This window comes from Colletotrichum chrysophilum (genome assembly GCF_026319265.1).
Source record: "Colletotrichum chrysophilum strain AFK26 chromosome Unknown scaffold_104, whole genome shotgun sequence".
Lineage (NCBI taxonomy): Eukaryota > Fungi > Ascomycota > Sordariomycetes > Glomerellales > Glomerellaceae > Colletotrichum > Colletotrichum chrysophilum.
Window position 1 is genome coordinate 11,675 of NW_026517391.1, and position 16,570 is coordinate 28,244.

Consider the following 16,570-nt stretch of genomic DNA (forward strand, 5'->3'; position numbering starts at 1 on the left):
GTCGGACGTCGCGATTGGCGCCATGTTGTATTGGTGTGAATTGATGCTAAACCTGTCGTCCTAGACGTTGACGACAGAAGCCTTCTCAGGAACATCGAGCTCATGATGAAGCTTCACATTTGACTTTCTGCTGAGTAAACCCATTGTTTCGTGATCCCCCGCGGAATCCCCGCATGCAGCACCACCGCGGAAACCACCCGATCGATAAGATTATGTCCGGGCTATCAACGTTTGCTGGGTTGACAGCAAGGAACACCAAGATAGGCCAATGGCTGATGCGATAACTTTCAGGCATGCTGATAGCGCCCCGGCACTTATCACGCCTATCTCCATGTCATGGTATGGCACGACCGGGGAACACAAAGCTGCCACGGGCGATAGCCGAGACCAGTTTCGATAAGCAGTTCTGTAGAAATGAACAAAGAACGCCGGAATGTAACGAGCAGAAAAAAAAAGAATCGAATAACTGCCCCGAGTCTCCGCACGCTTAGACACGTCGCTTCTGCTCCTGCCCCAATTTGACTTTCTCTTAGCAATTTCAATTGAGCAGGATCAACGTCACATCATGGGGATCCGGCAGCGTTTGGAGCTCCGCTCCGAGAGCGCCGAACTCGGCACGGAGGGCGGCCGGCTGTCCAACAAGGACATGGACCCGATCCCAATGGGCTCGCCGGAGCGCACCTGGGGCTGGCCTAGCTTGTTGGGTTTCTGGATTGCTGAAGCCTTCTCAATTTCCATGTACCAAGGTATGTCAAACGCCATTCTACGCCGGCTCTCCCTCTTGCCTGTCACTAACAGCGCCCCGTCGGAAACAGTGTCATCGACATCGGTCACGAAGGGCCTCAACCCAGGCCTCGCTATTCTCGCGGTGTTCATCGGCCATGTCTTGGTATGCATCCCCGCCATGCTGGACGGATACGTCGGCTGTGTCTTCGGTATCAACTTCCCCGTCTTCACTCGAGCATCATTCGGTCTGCGAGGTGCGCACGCCGCTGTATTCGTCCGGGGTGTCGTCGCTTGTATCTGGTTCGGAACACAATCTTTCCAGGGCGGTCAGTGCCTTCAAGTCATGATCGCCGCCATCTGGCCCTCGTTCAACAACTTCCCCAACCACCTGCCGGCGAGCGCCCACGTTACCAGCGCCGAGCTGTTGTGCTTCTTCCTTTTCATCATCGTCCAGCTCCCGCTGCTTTGGCTTCATGTAAGCAGCTTGAGGTACATGTTCATGGCAAAGACGATCATTATGCCGATCTTCGGATTGACCCTGTTCATCTGGGCTCTCGTTGCTGGTAACTTTCTATCGGTCTCATCCCTGTGTACTGCATCTTGCTAATATCACGTAGCAAAGGGCTTTGGCCCGACCTTCTCGAAACCGACTGTGATAAAAGACGGCACACCAGCCATCGTCGTCTTTTTTCAATGCGTCACGAGCGCGATCGGCCCCAAGGCGACGCTTGCATTGAACATGCCCGATTTCACACGATACGCCAAAGAACCCCGCCAGGTGTTCTGGACCCAGGCTGTCGGGCTCATCGTGCTTGTCACCATGTGCGGTGTTTTGGGAGCTACTGTCAGCAGTGCTTCTGAAGTCATCTACGGCGAGGTTACCTGGAACCCCTTGGAGGTCGCGCGTCTCTGGAACAACCGCGCTGCGCAGTTCTTCGCAGGACTTTGCTGGGCTTTTGCCGTGATTGGTACAAACATCAGCGCCAACAGTGTGTCATTCAGCAACGACTTGTCGCTTTGGTTCCCGAAATACGTGAACAACCGACGTGGGGCGTATGTATGCGCTATCCTTGGAGTGTGTGCTGTGCCGTGGAACATTCAGTACAGGTAAGCAGTAACACCTCCCAGTAGCAGGACTGTTCTGACTTTGAGTCCAGCGCAAAATCTTTCTCTTCGTTCCTTGGTGGCTACTCCCTCTTCTTGGGGGCCATTGCGGGAGTTATCGTCACCGACTTCTGGATCTGCCGCGGTCGCCAGATGAGAGTCTCATCTCTGTACGATCCACGGGGAACACATTTCTTCACCTTCGGAGTTAACCCGCGTGCGATCATTGCCTTCATCTTCGCCATTGTGCCCAACATGCCGGGCCTGGCGGCTGCTTGTGGTGCCAAGGGGGTTCCGAAAGGAGCGACCTACTTGTATAGCCTGAGTTGGCTGGTGAGCACACTTATCGCTGGTTTCACGTATTGGGCGTGCTGGAAGATTCGGCCCTTCAAAGTTGACGAGAAGTTGGATGAGCTGTCAATCGAGGGACAACCTCCAAAGGAGGAGCCCATGGAGCCGGAGAAGAGCATGGAAGCCAAGCAGTATAGTGTCTGAAAAGGCATGATGCCGAGTTCAAGCGACATTTTGCTGAGTTGATTGGAAATAAATATACGCTTTACACGCTATTTGAAGATGGCATCGTATTGCCAAAACCAGGCGGAGAGATAGCTGCACATGCGCATTGTCGCCTTCCTCAAAGCTTCCGGTTCAGAACTGCCTCTGCAGCCGCAGGAGCCAGTTCAATGAGCTTCCCCAGTCCTGCAACAAACGTTGCGTCTAGTCGTAGCAGACTGAGGTTCAGCAAATCGCAGCTTCTCGATTTGATGCGCAACAAACTTCGCCACTGAGTCAAAAGTGTGAGAGCGTCTTCAGCATCGGGCAAAGTCGGAGAAAGGGCGAAGAGAAGGACAATGAAGTTACTGGCGATGGCGAAGTTGACACGAGAGTCTACCCAAGTCAGCACGAATCATTAACTATCAACGAAGGATTATACTGCTTACACGAATGCCAGAAGGCTTCCAGATGATGAGGCCCCAGCTTGGCAAGGAAATCGTACATCTCCCTGGCGACGGCCATGGCTCCCGTCCGCAATGCAGCGCGGGCTTCTGCAGGGGCCTCGTTACTCTTTGGTCGCAATAATGCCTTGAAAACGGCAACCTTTGCAGTGATATATGCAAGCCGGAGACTGCCATTGCCGTCGAGCCCATGATGAGGTAAAGCTGGCGAGGGCTGTTCACCCACATCAGGATGGTCCTGGGACCACTGAGCGAGCTCAATTCGCAGCGGCCTAGCAACTTCGAAACTCGCTTCCAGTGACTTCGATAAGGCCCTTGTGGCTTTGACGGAGCTTATAAAGTCAGCACTCACTACATGCGGGTTGTGGGGGATGAAACAGACGTACAACATGTTCAGCTGAATCTTTGATACAATCTCTGTCAGCGACGCCAGGTGTAGAAAGTGCTTGGATATCGCAGGTTCATCTTCAATCCCCGAGAGGCTTCCAAAGTCCTCAGGTCCCAGAGAAGAGACATCCCAGTCACATTCCTGGATGTGCGAACTCCGACCAAAGTTCAGACTCAGCCACCGGTCTTGCACGTACACCGCCCATGCCAGCCGTCGACGGAGGCGCTTCTCCCACGGCGGTATTGACCAGTCACTGGGGTCCAGATTGAGACCGAGGCATTGTGCGAGAGCCACCGTGTCAGCTAGCATGACCCATTTGAACGGCGTGTCGGCCACGTGTCTGTTTGTTGGGCGTCGCTGTATGAGAAGAAGCATCGTCTGCACGGTGGCTAGCGATGGCGTGTGAAACTGGGAAAGAGCAGCCATCCATGCAAGCTTGAAAAGACGGTCGGCCGAAGGAGGCGTGTAAACGTCGACGCACAGTTTGTCATCGAAAACGCAGAAGGGGAGTGCATGCCCGTAGATGGCTGCTGCCAGGGATGTTGGCAACGTTGATGGGTCCCCGTTGTTATCTTGCATGATGTATTCCATCGAAAGGATGGGGAAATACGGCTGTACATAGCGCCAGAACCTGCAGTTTTTGGTTAATGAAGAGGAATACTAAAGGAAAAATCCTCAGAGAAACTTACAAGTTTAAGAGTCTCCTACCGACGTCCTCAGAAACCATGTTGAGGACCTCATTTTTGATATCTGATTCGCTGGCTCCAAAATCTCCTGGCTGTGCTCTGCTCGCCAACGAATTATCCTGCAGCATGAACTGAACAGGGACCCCATCATCCATACCCATGTTTCGGATGCGCAATTGCTGAAATTCGCACTCATCCTTCTCGTCAAACTGGTAAAGCTGAAGTAGGTACGGGTCCGATTCGCCGCTGAGGCCGATGACTTGCGCGTTGTGGTTGAGTTTAGCGTCGAGTGATGCCGGTAACAACACATCTGGACACTCCCGTTGGAACCCGGTCGGGGAGACCAGACTCGTTGGTTCTGCCCCATCGGCGATGAAGTGCATCTCATTCAACGGCGAACTCATCTCTCCCGACTGAGACCTCATCTCCGTATCGGACGGAGCCCGGGTGTGGTACGTCGGACTCTCCAGGCCATCGTCGGAAGGACTGTGAACCCGCTCCGCAACGCGCCGTCTCTTGTTCGGCCCTTCGACAAACGTGCACTCTTTGCCCTGCCGCCGGCAGAGCTCGCAGGGCGGGGGCCCGGGCAGCAGACAGGCCGCGCGCTTGTATCGGCAGAAGTCGCAGGGGTGGCGGTTGCGATTACCGAACGACCTTGTACGAGTGTGCGCGGCGGTCTCCATGATGTGCTTGTTGAAGAAAGTTACGGCACGTCTAGGTGAACCGGTTCATGCGCGTAGCTATCGTGTCGCTTGAGTTCCCCGCGCGGCCGGGGAGGCTGGAATCAAGAGCTCCGTCTGCTGATAACGGGCCGTTTGCCGATTGGCCGCCGGTGAACCAACCCCCGTTGTAACATGAATGACTAGAGAAATGATCGCTTTTCGGTCTTCTAGATCCTGATTATTATTCAATTGCACTCGAAAAGAAGGTTCAGTCAAGATATTATGATGTTTTACGTATGAGGATTAATTCAATAGACTGGATGTTTCTCGCAACCCGGCTGACTAGGCCCCAGAGACCTGGTGACGAAGAGGGCGAGATGTTGGGACTTGGCAAATAATTGCTGGGTATTCTAACAAAGCCAGGAATCTTCAAGGTTACCTCGGTACAGCTCTACGTAGTCTGATGCACTTTGTTGAGGTCTGTAGTCTGAACGTTGCTTCTGTCTTCCACCACTGGATCAGCCCCGGTTGTTTTGCTGGGTTCGCCTTGGCCGACATGCCGGTAATAGAGAGCCAGGCCTATCAGCCCAATCCAAATCGCCAATTCAGATCCATAAATAACGAGTCCATAGATTTTTAGTGTCTTCTGGAAGATCACCGACAAAAGCGACGCAACATCTCCACTCAAATCGAGAGTCGCAAACTTCAGAGACACTCCAGCGTCCGATCGAGTCCTCAACATCTGGACATAATGTCTTAGCACACCACCAGCCAACAAAACCGCTGCTACAATAGCCATGAGCATCGATGGCCAAATGTGCCCGCGCTCGCGGGCCAGGCGGAGGGCGTATACGAGTCCATACTCAACGCCGGCAAGAACGGTGGCGAGACTGGTGACAAATGGGACAATTTTCTTGATGCCCCAGTTGTCGGCATAGTATTTGCATTGAGACCAAGTCCAGAGACTGAGAAAGATCAAGACGTTGGGCTGTATCTGGAGGGCAATATTGAAGTCATCGGCGATGTTGTACACGCCGAGAGGCACTCCGGCGATAGCCCATGAGAGGAAAAACGTCGACGATAAGGACTGGCTGTCGCGCCGCCTCCAGTTTTTCCAGATTTGAGGCAAGAGCTTGAATAATCGTCAGGAGAGATGTCCCCAAATGAAAAAAATGAGAAGCCACGGGAAGAAAGTTGATTCTTACCTGAAGCGACCAGAGCACTGCCCCAAGAGTGCCGAACGCATTTGCAGCAGAAGGATTGTCCATGGTCTTGTCAAATGTTGACCGGTGTGAAAAAGTTGGAATAATTAGTGGATTTGGCAGATGGAATCTTTTTCACGATGTTTACAGCAGAGTCAAATATGACCATCTTGAAAAGAAAGAGGCACGCGTTTTGTACCTGACTTACACCCTTCAAAAAGTGAAGGAGCTGTGATCTCAAACTGACCAATCATGTCATCCGCTCGAAAGAGCAACCTCGAACTGTCCAATCAAGTGCCCCGGTCTGAAGCCGAGACTGAATTCAGACACGTGACCCACCGAGCCAAGCCAAATTTCGATGCCAAACCTTCCTCACCCTTTTCCCTCGTGACTTGCAATCATCTTCATCAGCCGCCCAGTCGATGGCATCTCAAGCCAACGAGATCAGCGACTCTGCTCGGTGGCTTCTAGTCTCTCGTCGAGACCTCTCCGCCAACTCATCCTTCTTCTACGGCGTCAAGTCGACCCAGATATTTTGCCGGCCGACGTGCCCTGGTCGCGTTGCTCGACGGGGTAACGTCATCTTCTTCAATGACCTGCAGCATGCCTCGCAATCCGGGTACCGGCCATGCAAGCGGTGCGAGCCGTGCAATGATAGCTGGACTAGGGACAATAGCGGCCGCAGGATTGCACACCGCGCACATGCCATGATTTTGGCCGCGGAAGCCGACAATGTCAAGTGGACCGTGGAGAGCATGGCCCGGAAGCTGGGTATCACCAGCACGCACCTTCACCGGCAATTCAAAAAGTGTTTTCTCATGACACCGAAAGCCTTTGCTGCATCTCTTGGTGCTGCCGATGGAAGCTCAGCGGCACATCTGAGACTTGATGGTCAAGCTTTGTGCTCGGACTACATGATACCAGAGACAACTCCTGATCTCGAAGATCTTTATGCTGTGGATAACTTCACAGACAACTTCACGAGTTGGTTTGCGGATGACATGGACTCGCTAACGTCCATAGATTTTGCCACAGATACAGGATCATGAGTACGTACGAAAGACTCAGGACTATGTACTTGGGAATCGATCATTGACGCAACCACATAGGACGAGCTGTTATACGTGTACCGAGTTTGCGGTCACATCCCGACTTTGGGAAGCGGGTTTTTGGGGCCTTGGTGATCACTATCCCAATGCTGTTGCCATTTGGGCATCTTTATCATCATTTCCAACTACAGACGCTCAAATCCAATCCTGACCACGGGCTTTGCGACCCGCGGCGGAGCTCTTGTACACACCCCTCTTTGCCGTCGCGCCGCCCATGCGCACCATACCCACCAGGTGATGCACACCAGCCAACACACCATCAACAACCTGCACTTCATCGCCAACGGCCTCCTCCACCGCGCCCTTGAGAGGCGTCATACCAGCGCACCCCAGCAACAACACGTCCGCCCCTTTCTCCTCCACCAGCCTCTTGCCAACGTTCGCCATGATGGCCATCACCTCGTCCTGGCTCTTCTCGTGCAGGTCCAGCACCCCGAGCTTGCAGGACAGCACGCCCGCGCACGAGGTCGAGAAGCCGTAGTGGTGGATGCTGTCCTCGTGCAGCACCTTGGACCGCTCGCTGACGGCGACGAGGCCGAAGCGGCCGCCGAGCGTGCGCGCGGCGAAGAGCGACGCCTCCATGATCCCGATGACGGGCTGCCGCGGGAGCTCCTCGCGCAGCATGCGGATGAGGGCGTGGTCGGAGTAGCACGCGACCAGCACGGCGTCGTGCGTCGCTGCGAGGGGGAGCACTGCACGGGCGGCGGCCGCGGCGGACATTACGTTGTCGAACATGCCCTCGATCGCCGAGGGCGACGGCCGCGGCGCGGTGAAGCCGGTGACGACCACGTCGGGGGGAAGCTGGCTCTCGACCATGGCGACGCAGGCGTCCGTCATCGCCCTTGTGCTGTTCGGGTTGACGAGCAGGATGCGGATCTTCTTGTCCTTGACCGCAGTCCCGTTGGTGACGCCGTTCACCGCCTGGGCCCCGAGCTTCGGAGGCTCCACGACGCCGGTCTGCTCCGTGATCCGGCTGTAATGTTCCACCCGCCGGTGCCTTGCGAAATCGAACGTGCGCTCCTTGCCCGGGCGGCACTCGTCAAGGTTGATCTCCGCATACACCACCTCGTCCTCCGTCGTGGACGCCTCCGCGATGATCTCGCCCTCGGGCCCGGTGATGCAGCTGCCGCCGATGAGGTCGTACTTCCCATCATCCATGCCGCACCGCGCGGCGCTCACGCTGAAGCACGCGTTTGTGTAGCTGTGCGCCTGCATCACCAGCTTGTGGTGGAACACGGCCTTCTCGCGCGCCACCTCCGGGTCCATGTCGGCGCTCGACCCCCACAGGTGCGGCGCGAAGCCGGCCGTGTTGTACCCGCACAGCACGACCTCGACGCCCTGCAGGCCCAGCGTGCGCCAGCTCTCGGCCCAGCGCCGGTCGTTGCAGATCATCATGCCGAAGATGGGGTCCCCGCGCTCCGGCGGCGAGGCGACGAGGTCCGGGACGCGGAAGGCGTTGAAGCCCAGGTCGCCGGGCTTGAAGTAGCGCTTCTCGAGCTGGTTCGTCGCCTCCGGGTCCGCGAACGGCTCGAAGTCGCCGGGGAGGTGAATCTTCCTGTACTTTGAGAGGATGGAGCCGCTCTTGGCGTGGTAGTAAATGCACGAGTTGAACGTCTGCCCGTCGTCGGCCTTCTCGGCGAAGCCGACGGAGATGTCGACGCCGAGCTGGTGCGCCTTGTCGAAGAGCGGTTTTGTCTGCGGCTGCGTTGAGACGTCGCCCTTCTCGAAGAAGGCGTCCAGCTCGACGGGGTCGTTGATGAGGTGCCGCGGGAAGAAGGTGGTGAAGGCGGCCTCGGGGAAGAGCACGACCTGCGCGCCCTTGGCGGCGGCGGCTTCGAGGAGCTTGATCATGCGGTCGAGCGTCTTGCTGCGCTCGTCGCCGTAGTGTGTGGCGCCCATCTGGGCTGCGGCCACGCGCAGTGTCCTTGGTGATGCCATCGCGGATGTGTGTGTTACTTTCTGTGAGTGGCTTCTGCAACTCTCGTGTAAAGACCGCTGGTCCTGCTCAGCAAACGGCTCAATCGCCACTCTTATTATCCTGTTGAATACCACGATACAGAGGCTTGTCTTTGCAGACGGTTATTGCTAATTGCAACCACATTTACCCCTCACGTGCATTTACACGGCGATGCCTCGTCCGATCTGTCTCCGGGGAGAGCTCCCTCGCACCCCTGTCCGCCCGATAAGGTTGATAGGCCGGCCGTCCGCCAACCGCGTATCGGTCTGTCGAGCCTATCTTTATCTTAGGTTCGCCTATCGTCGCAGCGCGGCCAAGTGCTTGTTATCTTGCTGCTCGCCGAACGCCATGAATCATTGATTACTGTGAGACTTTCTGTCATTGAGAGTGAAGCCATTCCCAATCAATTTTGACAAGCAAGGTCACATTGGTTTCTGGGCGAAGAAAGCTCGGATTCTCACAGAATCCTCACCTCAAGACCCTTGCAGTGAGTGCCTAAGAGCTGAACATAACAACATTTTATCATGGAGGTCGATCTCATCATTGAGAATGCCACGGTTGTAAGTGCCCACATCATAATCACTCAACACCAGGATAAAGACTCACAAGACACCAGGTCACGGCTTCCGATGTACACGCCCGTCAAGACATTGTCGTCCGCGACGGCAAGATCCTCGCAGTGGGTCAGGACTTGAAGTCCATCTTCTCGGCCAAGACCACTATCGACGCACAGCATGCATTCGTCATGCCCGGCGGCGTGGACTCCCACGTCCATCTCGACCAGGTAAGTCTCAAAAACACCCGCAACTTTCATGCCTCTCGCTCATCATCATAAACCTAGGACAACTCACCCACAGGAGACAACTTCGAAACCGGCACCCGCTCCGCCGTCGCAGGCGGCACCACCACCGTGATCGCCTTCGCAACGCAGTCCCGCACGCAGGAGTCCATCCACCCCGTCGTGGAGGACTACCACGGCCGCGCCACGGGCAAGTCCTACTGCGACTACGGTTTCCACCTCATCCTGACCAACCCAACCCCAACCATCCTGCGCGACGAGCTGCCCCACTACGTGCGCGAGGGCATCTCCTCCGTCAAGCTCTACATGACGTACGAGCCCCTCAAGCTCCGCGACGGCGAGATCCTCGACGTGATGATGGCGACGCGCGCGCTGGGCATGACGACGATGGTGCACGCCGAGAACAGCGACATGATCTCCTGGATCACGGCGCGGCTGGCCGAGCAGGCGCTCACGGCGCCGTACTACCACGCCATCAGCCGGCCCAACATCGCCGAGGACGAGGCCGTGTACCGCGTCATCTCGCTCGCGGAGCTCTCCGACGTGCCGATCCTGATCGTGCACATGTCGTCCAAGACGGCGGCGGGCCACGTGCGCGCCGCGCAGACGCGGCTGCTGCCCATCCACGCGGAGACGTGCCCGCACTACCTGTATCTCACGGCGGACGCGCTGCGGCCGAACCACCCGGCGCACGACGCCTTCTCGGGGGCGAAGCACATCTGCAGCCCGCCGCTGCGCGAGGACGCGATGGACCTGGAGGCGATGTGGACGGGCATCGTCAACGGGACGTTCACGACGTTCAGCTCGGACCACGCGCCGAGCAAGTACGACCACCCGAGCGGGAAGAAGGCGGGGCTGGCGGCGGACGGGGGGATGAGGTATGATAAGGTGCCGAACGGGCTGCCGGGGCTGGAGACGCGGCTGCCGGTGCTGTTTCAGGGGGGCGTGCTGGCGGGGAGGGTGACGCCGCAGAAGTTTGTGGAGGTGACGGCGACGAACCCGGCGAAGCTTTATGGGTTGGGGGATAGGAAGGGGGCGATTGCGGCGGGGTATGATGCGGATTTTGTGATTTGGTATCCGACGGCTGACCAGGTGGCTGCCACGGCTGGGGGAGGGGAGGTGGCGAAGATGGAGGCGTTTCAGCTGGAGAACGAGATGCTGCACCACGACATTGACTACTCGCCGTTTGAGGGGATGAAGTTTGAAAATTGGCCGCGGTATACCATCTTGAGGGGCAAGGTGGTTTGGGATAGGGACAATGGGGGACTGCTGGGGAAGATGGGCGATGGGAATTTCCTGCGTCGCGGGAAGAGTACGTTGAGCAAGCCGAGGAACAAGTGGGTGAATGAGTTCCAGCCGATGCCGGAGGCGAACACGGCGACTGTGAAGTATTGATCAAGATGTGGTAGGTTAGATTTGATAGCAATACACACATTGAACATTAGCCACCCGTTATGACTACAACTATTTCTGACAGACGAGACGCATTGTTGGCTTAGAAGATGAGAACTCGACAGTGACTGCCCTACCAAGCCACCTTCAGCCACACTTCCAACACCAACACTGGAGAGGCAGCTCAAGCCAATAGACGAAAGGCAAAATGCGATAGACACGGCGCAATAGGCTGGCTGCACCTCGTGCCATGGATGTCGGCGCGCGACCAACATGACGTACGATTCCAATCCTCCCAACCGTGTCGTCGAACCGGTGGTGTGGTGTGCACCAAGCCGTTGGGTCTTGCCGGAAGCATGTAACTCCCCCCCCTCGCCTCCGCTCCCCCAACTTTTTGGATATCAATCTTCCCCATGGATCCACGGGTGGCACGATGGACGGGGGCTTGAAGAATGAAAACATCCGATGTGCAAGTGCCAGGAATCCGTCCCGAAACTCTTTTTGGGTAGTTTTTGAAGGTCATGCTGGTGAGGACAATGGTGATGAGTCAGCGAGACCCACGTCCTTGGGTGAGGTAACACGCGAAGACGCGAGCAGCAGCAGCAGAGCGCACAGCAGACAGCAAGCAAGCAGCCTCAAGCCGTGATCCGTTACCGACCCCCGAGCCCGGAGGCAGCCCCTTCCCCACGGGCGGCGTCCAATGGCGCATCTCCAAAATATAATACCTGCACCACGCGCCGCCGCACAGGCCATCCCTTCAACAATCCAACCACTCAGCGCCGCGCATCTGCTGCTTTCCAGTGAGTTACAGTGGACCACCCTCCCCCGCATCTACACTACAAAGTACGTACCTGACGGATACCCCGCACTTGGACTGTGCCACGCTGGGAACATTACTTTTCCACGGCAGCGCAGTCCGGTAATATGTTTTGCCCAAAAGCTGTCTTTCTTTCACTCTCAGACAGCTGCGCAAAGAAAAAGAGACTGGGCGTGGCGGAGGCGAAAGCCATGAGCTAAAGTTTTACCCCAGGTCCCCCAGGTCCGGTCTTGGTACCTGCCTGCCCCTACGGATGGGTGCCCAGCCCCAAGGTCCCCTCCCCAATCGTGATTGCGCCTTTGGTCAATTTGCCGATTTCTCTTGCCGCCCATCATACGACGACTCGTGCCCTCGGTCCTGGTCCATTCTTTCATCCCTACTGCTCCCGCGTCCCTGAGATTCATACTTAACTTCAGGGTCCCCCTTCGTGACATGTCCATCGTGCCTCTTCTCTCTTCCCCAGACATCATCATCCTCTACAACCAAAGCCCCGCGCTACCTGTCCTTCGCCCTTTACCGTAATCGCGAAGCAATCTGTAACACTCTCATTCTTGATACCCCCACCTCACAACCCTCTCTCCCCTCTTCTCATACACATACAAACACATACAACACCCGGCACAATGGCAACAAACGGCGTCAACGGAGCCCACACCAACGGCCACACCAACGGAGCCAACGGCACCAACGGCGTCAAGACCAGCAACCAGAACGACAACAACAGCAAGTTCGACCCCAACTTCACACAACATGTCATCGACCTCATGGCCCCCGAGACCCTGCCCCGCCATAGGGAAATCCTCACCTCCCTCATCAGGCACATGCACGACTTCTGCAGGGAGGTCGAGCTGAAGCAGGACGAGTGGGTGCTCGGCGTCAACTACATCAACTCCATCGGCCAGGCCTACAAGAAGAACCGCAACGAGGCCTGGAGAGTCATGGACATTCTGGGTATTGAGTCGTAAGCCATCACCCCTTTCTAGAGATATTCATCACCGCCATCTAACAACACCCAAAACAGCCTCGTCGACGAGATCAACAACCACGTCGTCACAGAGTCCGGCGCGCAGCCCACCTCCTCCACCATCCTCGGCCCCTTCTGGTCCCCCGAGACCCCCTTCCGCGACCTCGGCGCCTCCGTCGTGCAGAACATGCCCAACGACAACAAGGCCCAGCTCACAAAGTTCCACGGCCGCATCTACGACGCCGAGACCGGCAAGGGCATCCCCAACGCCGTCTTCGACATGTGGCAGGCCTCCACCAACGGCAAGTACGACGTCTTCGACCCGGAGAACCAGACCCGCCACAACCTGCGCGGCAAGTTCCGCACCGACGCCGACGGCCGCTTCTGGTTCTACTGCCTCAAGCCCACCGAGTACGCCATCGACACCACCGGCCCCTCGGCCGACCTGCTCAAGATCATGGGCCGCCACCCCTACCGCCCCGCCCACATCCACATGATGGTCACCCACGACGATTATATTGGTGTCACGGCTCAGCTGTACCCGCGCGACGACCCCTACCTCGAGACCGACACCGTCAGCGCCGTCAAGCCCGACCTGTTGCTCGACTTCGTGCCCGTCAAGGACGAGCCCAACGGCGCCGTGCTGGATGTCGAGTACGACGTCCGCCTGGTGTCTAAGAAGTACAAGCCCGACGCGACCATGTTCAAGCAGAACGCGAACCAGAACAAGTTTTAAGTAATGGAAAGTATCCCACCAAGAAAAGGGATATGGGGCGATGCGATGCATTCATCTACGGCCGGTGCTTAGAATGATATTTTTCCATGTTTTTACTTTTTTTTTCTTTTTGGCATATTTTGGGCATCTTGCTCCGAGCATCGGAGTAGGCATTGTTTGATTGAAGACACAGTTGTTGTTGTATATTCCCCCCTCATGCGCGACGACCAAATGGCGTCGGCGCAGCCAACACAAAATAGATCCCAAAATTCTGTTCAACGGAACGTTTGAAAGTATGATTGATTGCAATGTGACAGTGACACCTGTGCGTGTACAGCTGGGCGGGATTTCCGGACTGACGACACCAATATCCTCGGCTCGCGAGCGCGGGTGTTCCCTGGGGAAGGGATGGTGGGGGGGTTGTTGGATGGTGTTACCTGTGTCGCGACGGAGACTGTCGGAGAGCACCAGCCCGAACGGCGAACCTCTCCGGTGTATGCAATGATTTACGAAGACTGGGTCAAACGATGCGCAATCTATGAGATTCCAATTGCACATTCCATCAGACGACAGAACCCAAAAAAAGCACACGCAAAACCTACGTTGAAACCACAGGTCGGTAACTGAACTGTTGCCCCGCCGGCTTCCCTCGGAAATGTACGGACACCCATGCGGTCGCGAAAGAAAAGCTCCCCCCCTCGCATTCTTCGCCCCTCCTCCAGCGCCCCTTCCCTCCTTTTTGTTTTCCCGGGGCCAAATGCCGTGGTGCCCAGTGGGGCGTGCGCTAACCGGGGGTGGGGGTGGGGGGGTGGCCCAGCCGTGGGTTCCGACTCGGAGCCGTTCGAGACTTTGTGTTGCAGGTTGTCGGTTGTCGAGGCCGGGAGTTTTTGAAGGTGGACGTGGCCGGGTGTTCCGACGTCCTTCATTATTCTCGGGCGGCGATGCATATTGGGAAACTCGCGTTTGGTTGAATAACGCGACGGAGCGAAATGCTTTCTCGGCGAAAAGAGGATGAAGGAATGACGACATTGCGGTCGTTGTTGCGCTGGATCATTGCCCCTGTAGCTGGGTCCCCACCGGCCTCGTTTCGCGGCCTTCACATGTCGGTTGATGCGGACGGCAATCTGAGAAGCTCATCGTCGCTGGTCTTGAGACCGTGGTTGAACAGGATCTTGCGCATCGCCAGTGTATCCCATTGAGCGCTGGATAAAGCCAGTACAAGAGTACACGGGACACAGCGAGTCTTATGTTATTCGAGTTGATCGACACTTCTTCCTAGCGAATGACAAAATCCAGTAAATTTAGAACTGGCGAAATTATGGATGATGGATCCGTATTGTGCTGGCGTTATTCGACAATTGGTAGGATAGCAAACACAATAGCTGCTGCGAGGATGAGGTGCTCGCACTCTTGCAACGATAGCAAAGCCTAAAACGCTGCGGCTATCAAAGAGAAATGTATAATCATACTCGCAAGTTTCCGCTGCGGCTGTAACATTAGCTCTTAGGACTGCGAGACAGTATGTGGCTAGACTTATCCTGTCTTCAGGGCTTCATATATTGAAGGGCATCGTCTTGCTAATCACACTAAGCCTGAACCTATGGTTAGCATTGAATTTCTCTTCTTAGAGCCCACTTTAGGTTATGCTCTGCGGTATGAGGGCCTATAGATCAACTAGATCTGAATGTATTGTGAAGCTCAGCCGATTCCAGCCCTTGCATGTTACCTAGAGCCGATAGGATGTCCAAGTAGGGGGGAACCTGATGTAGGAAACTATGGAAAGAAAGCTAAGAAACAAGACGAAGGCCGCAACGAGACAACAAAGTTTGTTTCCTATATTAAGTAAATATCTTGATGGGAAAGATTCAGCTCTCTCACGACCTCCATGTATTCTCCTTCCATCAATCCCTCTATGTAGCATTCACCCATCAACACCCACGCGGGGGCGCTTGGCCAGGCCCGAATCACGACTGGAACAGAGCAACCCATGAGGACTGCAATGCGGTCCCCAACACGAGCCTCGTATGGCACAAACCCCAAAGATCCCTCGGTTGTCGCAAATCTTCGGCTGTTGCACAACATGAAAGTGACGGAACTAGCCAGGTTGCTTTTAACATCCGTTGGGATTTTTCTTGATAGAGGGCTCTCCTTAAAGACCTTCAGGTCTTCTTCCGGTATATGGCAAACTCTGTCGTCGACAATGCTTCTGTTTCCGGTGAGAGCTCTGAAGAACTTGTCTCCAAATCGACCATCCTGATCCAAGTCAATTTCTTTCATTCCCGGTAGACTTTTCCATTCATCTCCATTTATTTGAAAGTTCAGCTTATCGGCGCTGTAAACTATTCTCCCTGGTGCCCCCAGACCTCGAATGGTATCTGCTAGAAACCCGCCGGCGGGGAGGACAATCAAATCACCGAAAGTGGAGGTGACCGAATCCCTGAATACCCGAGCTTCAGGAGGGGCGCACACTCCTGTTATACCTGAAGCAAAGTAAATGGTCTTGTTGTAGATCTCAAACCTGTGGGTACCATCATGGTGTGAAGCGCTGTCGTATATGCATCTGTGGCAGTAATCGAACTCCGAGCAATCCAAGCATTCATACCCTGTTCCCTCGATGAACGCTTCGCACCCATCACAGGTCCGATTTGGATGGTGAGAGCCACAGCCCTGACATTCCCGAGGATAATATGCCGGGTCATGTCGCCTCAAGGCCCGTAGTGGTCGCCCAAATGTCGTCAAAGACTTCGTGTTGTATCCATGAATAGAATGATCATGTCCCGGCCAGAATTCAACCTTTCGTGGGCCAAACCACGGTATCTAGCGTGAGGGATGGAGGACTGATCGGGCAAAACCCCAGTCATGTGCCCGATGGCATATGATGTCAATGGAACCACCGCTGCGCATGATGTGGAGCACGGCTTGACTGTAGACGTCTGTGACTGTTTGGTTTGTTGAATAGTCCGGGAACCAGTCCATCCTATTTATGTCGCTGGCCATAGATATAAACGCGTAGATCCCATCCCTTGGATCATGAGATTCGAATGACGCAAAATTGTCCAGTAGTTTCTCAAGAGTCAGGGCACCGCTTTCCTT

The 16,570-nt window shown here is 55.6% G+C and overlaps 5 protein-coding genes across 5 annotated transcripts; 3 read left to right on the plus strand and 2 right to left on the minus strand.

The window, feature by feature from the left end:
* Positions 1-565: 565 nt before the first annotated feature.
* On the plus strand, positions 566-2,325 carry COL26b_010076 (uncharacterized protein; the record flags this gene model as incomplete). Its single annotated transcript, XM_053182787.1, has 4 exons — positions 566-746; positions 816-1,289; positions 1,344-1,779; positions 1,884-2,325. The coding sequence occupies 4 exons, from the start codon at positions 566-568 to the stop codon at positions 2,323-2,325; spliced, it is 1,533 nt and encodes a 510-aa protein (XP_053033234.1).
* A 139-nt stretch (positions 2,326-2,464) lies between these two features.
* COL26b_010077 (uncharacterized protein) lies at positions 2,465-4,543 on the minus strand (the record flags this gene model as incomplete). The annotated part of the gene is made up of 4 exons (XM_053182788.1): positions 2,465-2,718; positions 2,772-3,058; positions 3,173-3,805; positions 3,864-4,543. 4 exons carry the CDS (start codon positions 4,541-4,543, stop codon positions 2,465-2,467), a joined length of 1,854 nt encoding a protein of 617 aa, XP_053033235.1.
* Positions 4,544-6,968: 2,425 nt separating this feature from the next.
* Positions 6,969-8,771, minus strand: COL26b_010078 (uncharacterized protein; the record flags this gene model as incomplete). The annotated part of the gene is made up of 1 exon (XM_053182789.1): positions 6,969-8,771. The coding sequence occupies one exon, from the start codon at positions 8,769-8,771 to the stop codon at positions 6,969-6,971; it is 1,803 nt and encodes a 600-aa protein (XP_053033236.1).
* A 543-nt stretch (positions 8,772-9,314) lies between these two features.
* Positions 9,315-10,984, plus strand: COL26b_010079 (uncharacterized protein; the record flags this gene model as incomplete). The annotated part of the gene is made up of 3 exons (XM_053182790.1): positions 9,315-9,350; positions 9,407-9,574; positions 9,632-10,984. 3 exons carry the CDS (start codon positions 9,315-9,317, stop codon positions 10,982-10,984), a joined length of 1,557 nt encoding a protein of 518 aa, XP_053033237.1.
* A 1,437-nt stretch (positions 10,985-12,421) lies between these two features.
* On the plus strand, positions 12,422-13,498 carry COL26b_010080 (uncharacterized protein; the record flags this gene model as incomplete). The annotated part of the gene is made up of 2 exons (XM_053182791.1): positions 12,422-12,759; positions 12,820-13,498. The coding sequence occupies 2 exons, from the start codon at positions 12,422-12,424 to the stop codon at positions 13,496-13,498; spliced, it is 1,017 nt and encodes a 338-aa protein (XP_053033238.1).
* Between the last annotated feature and the right edge of the window lie 3,072 nt (positions 13,499-16,570).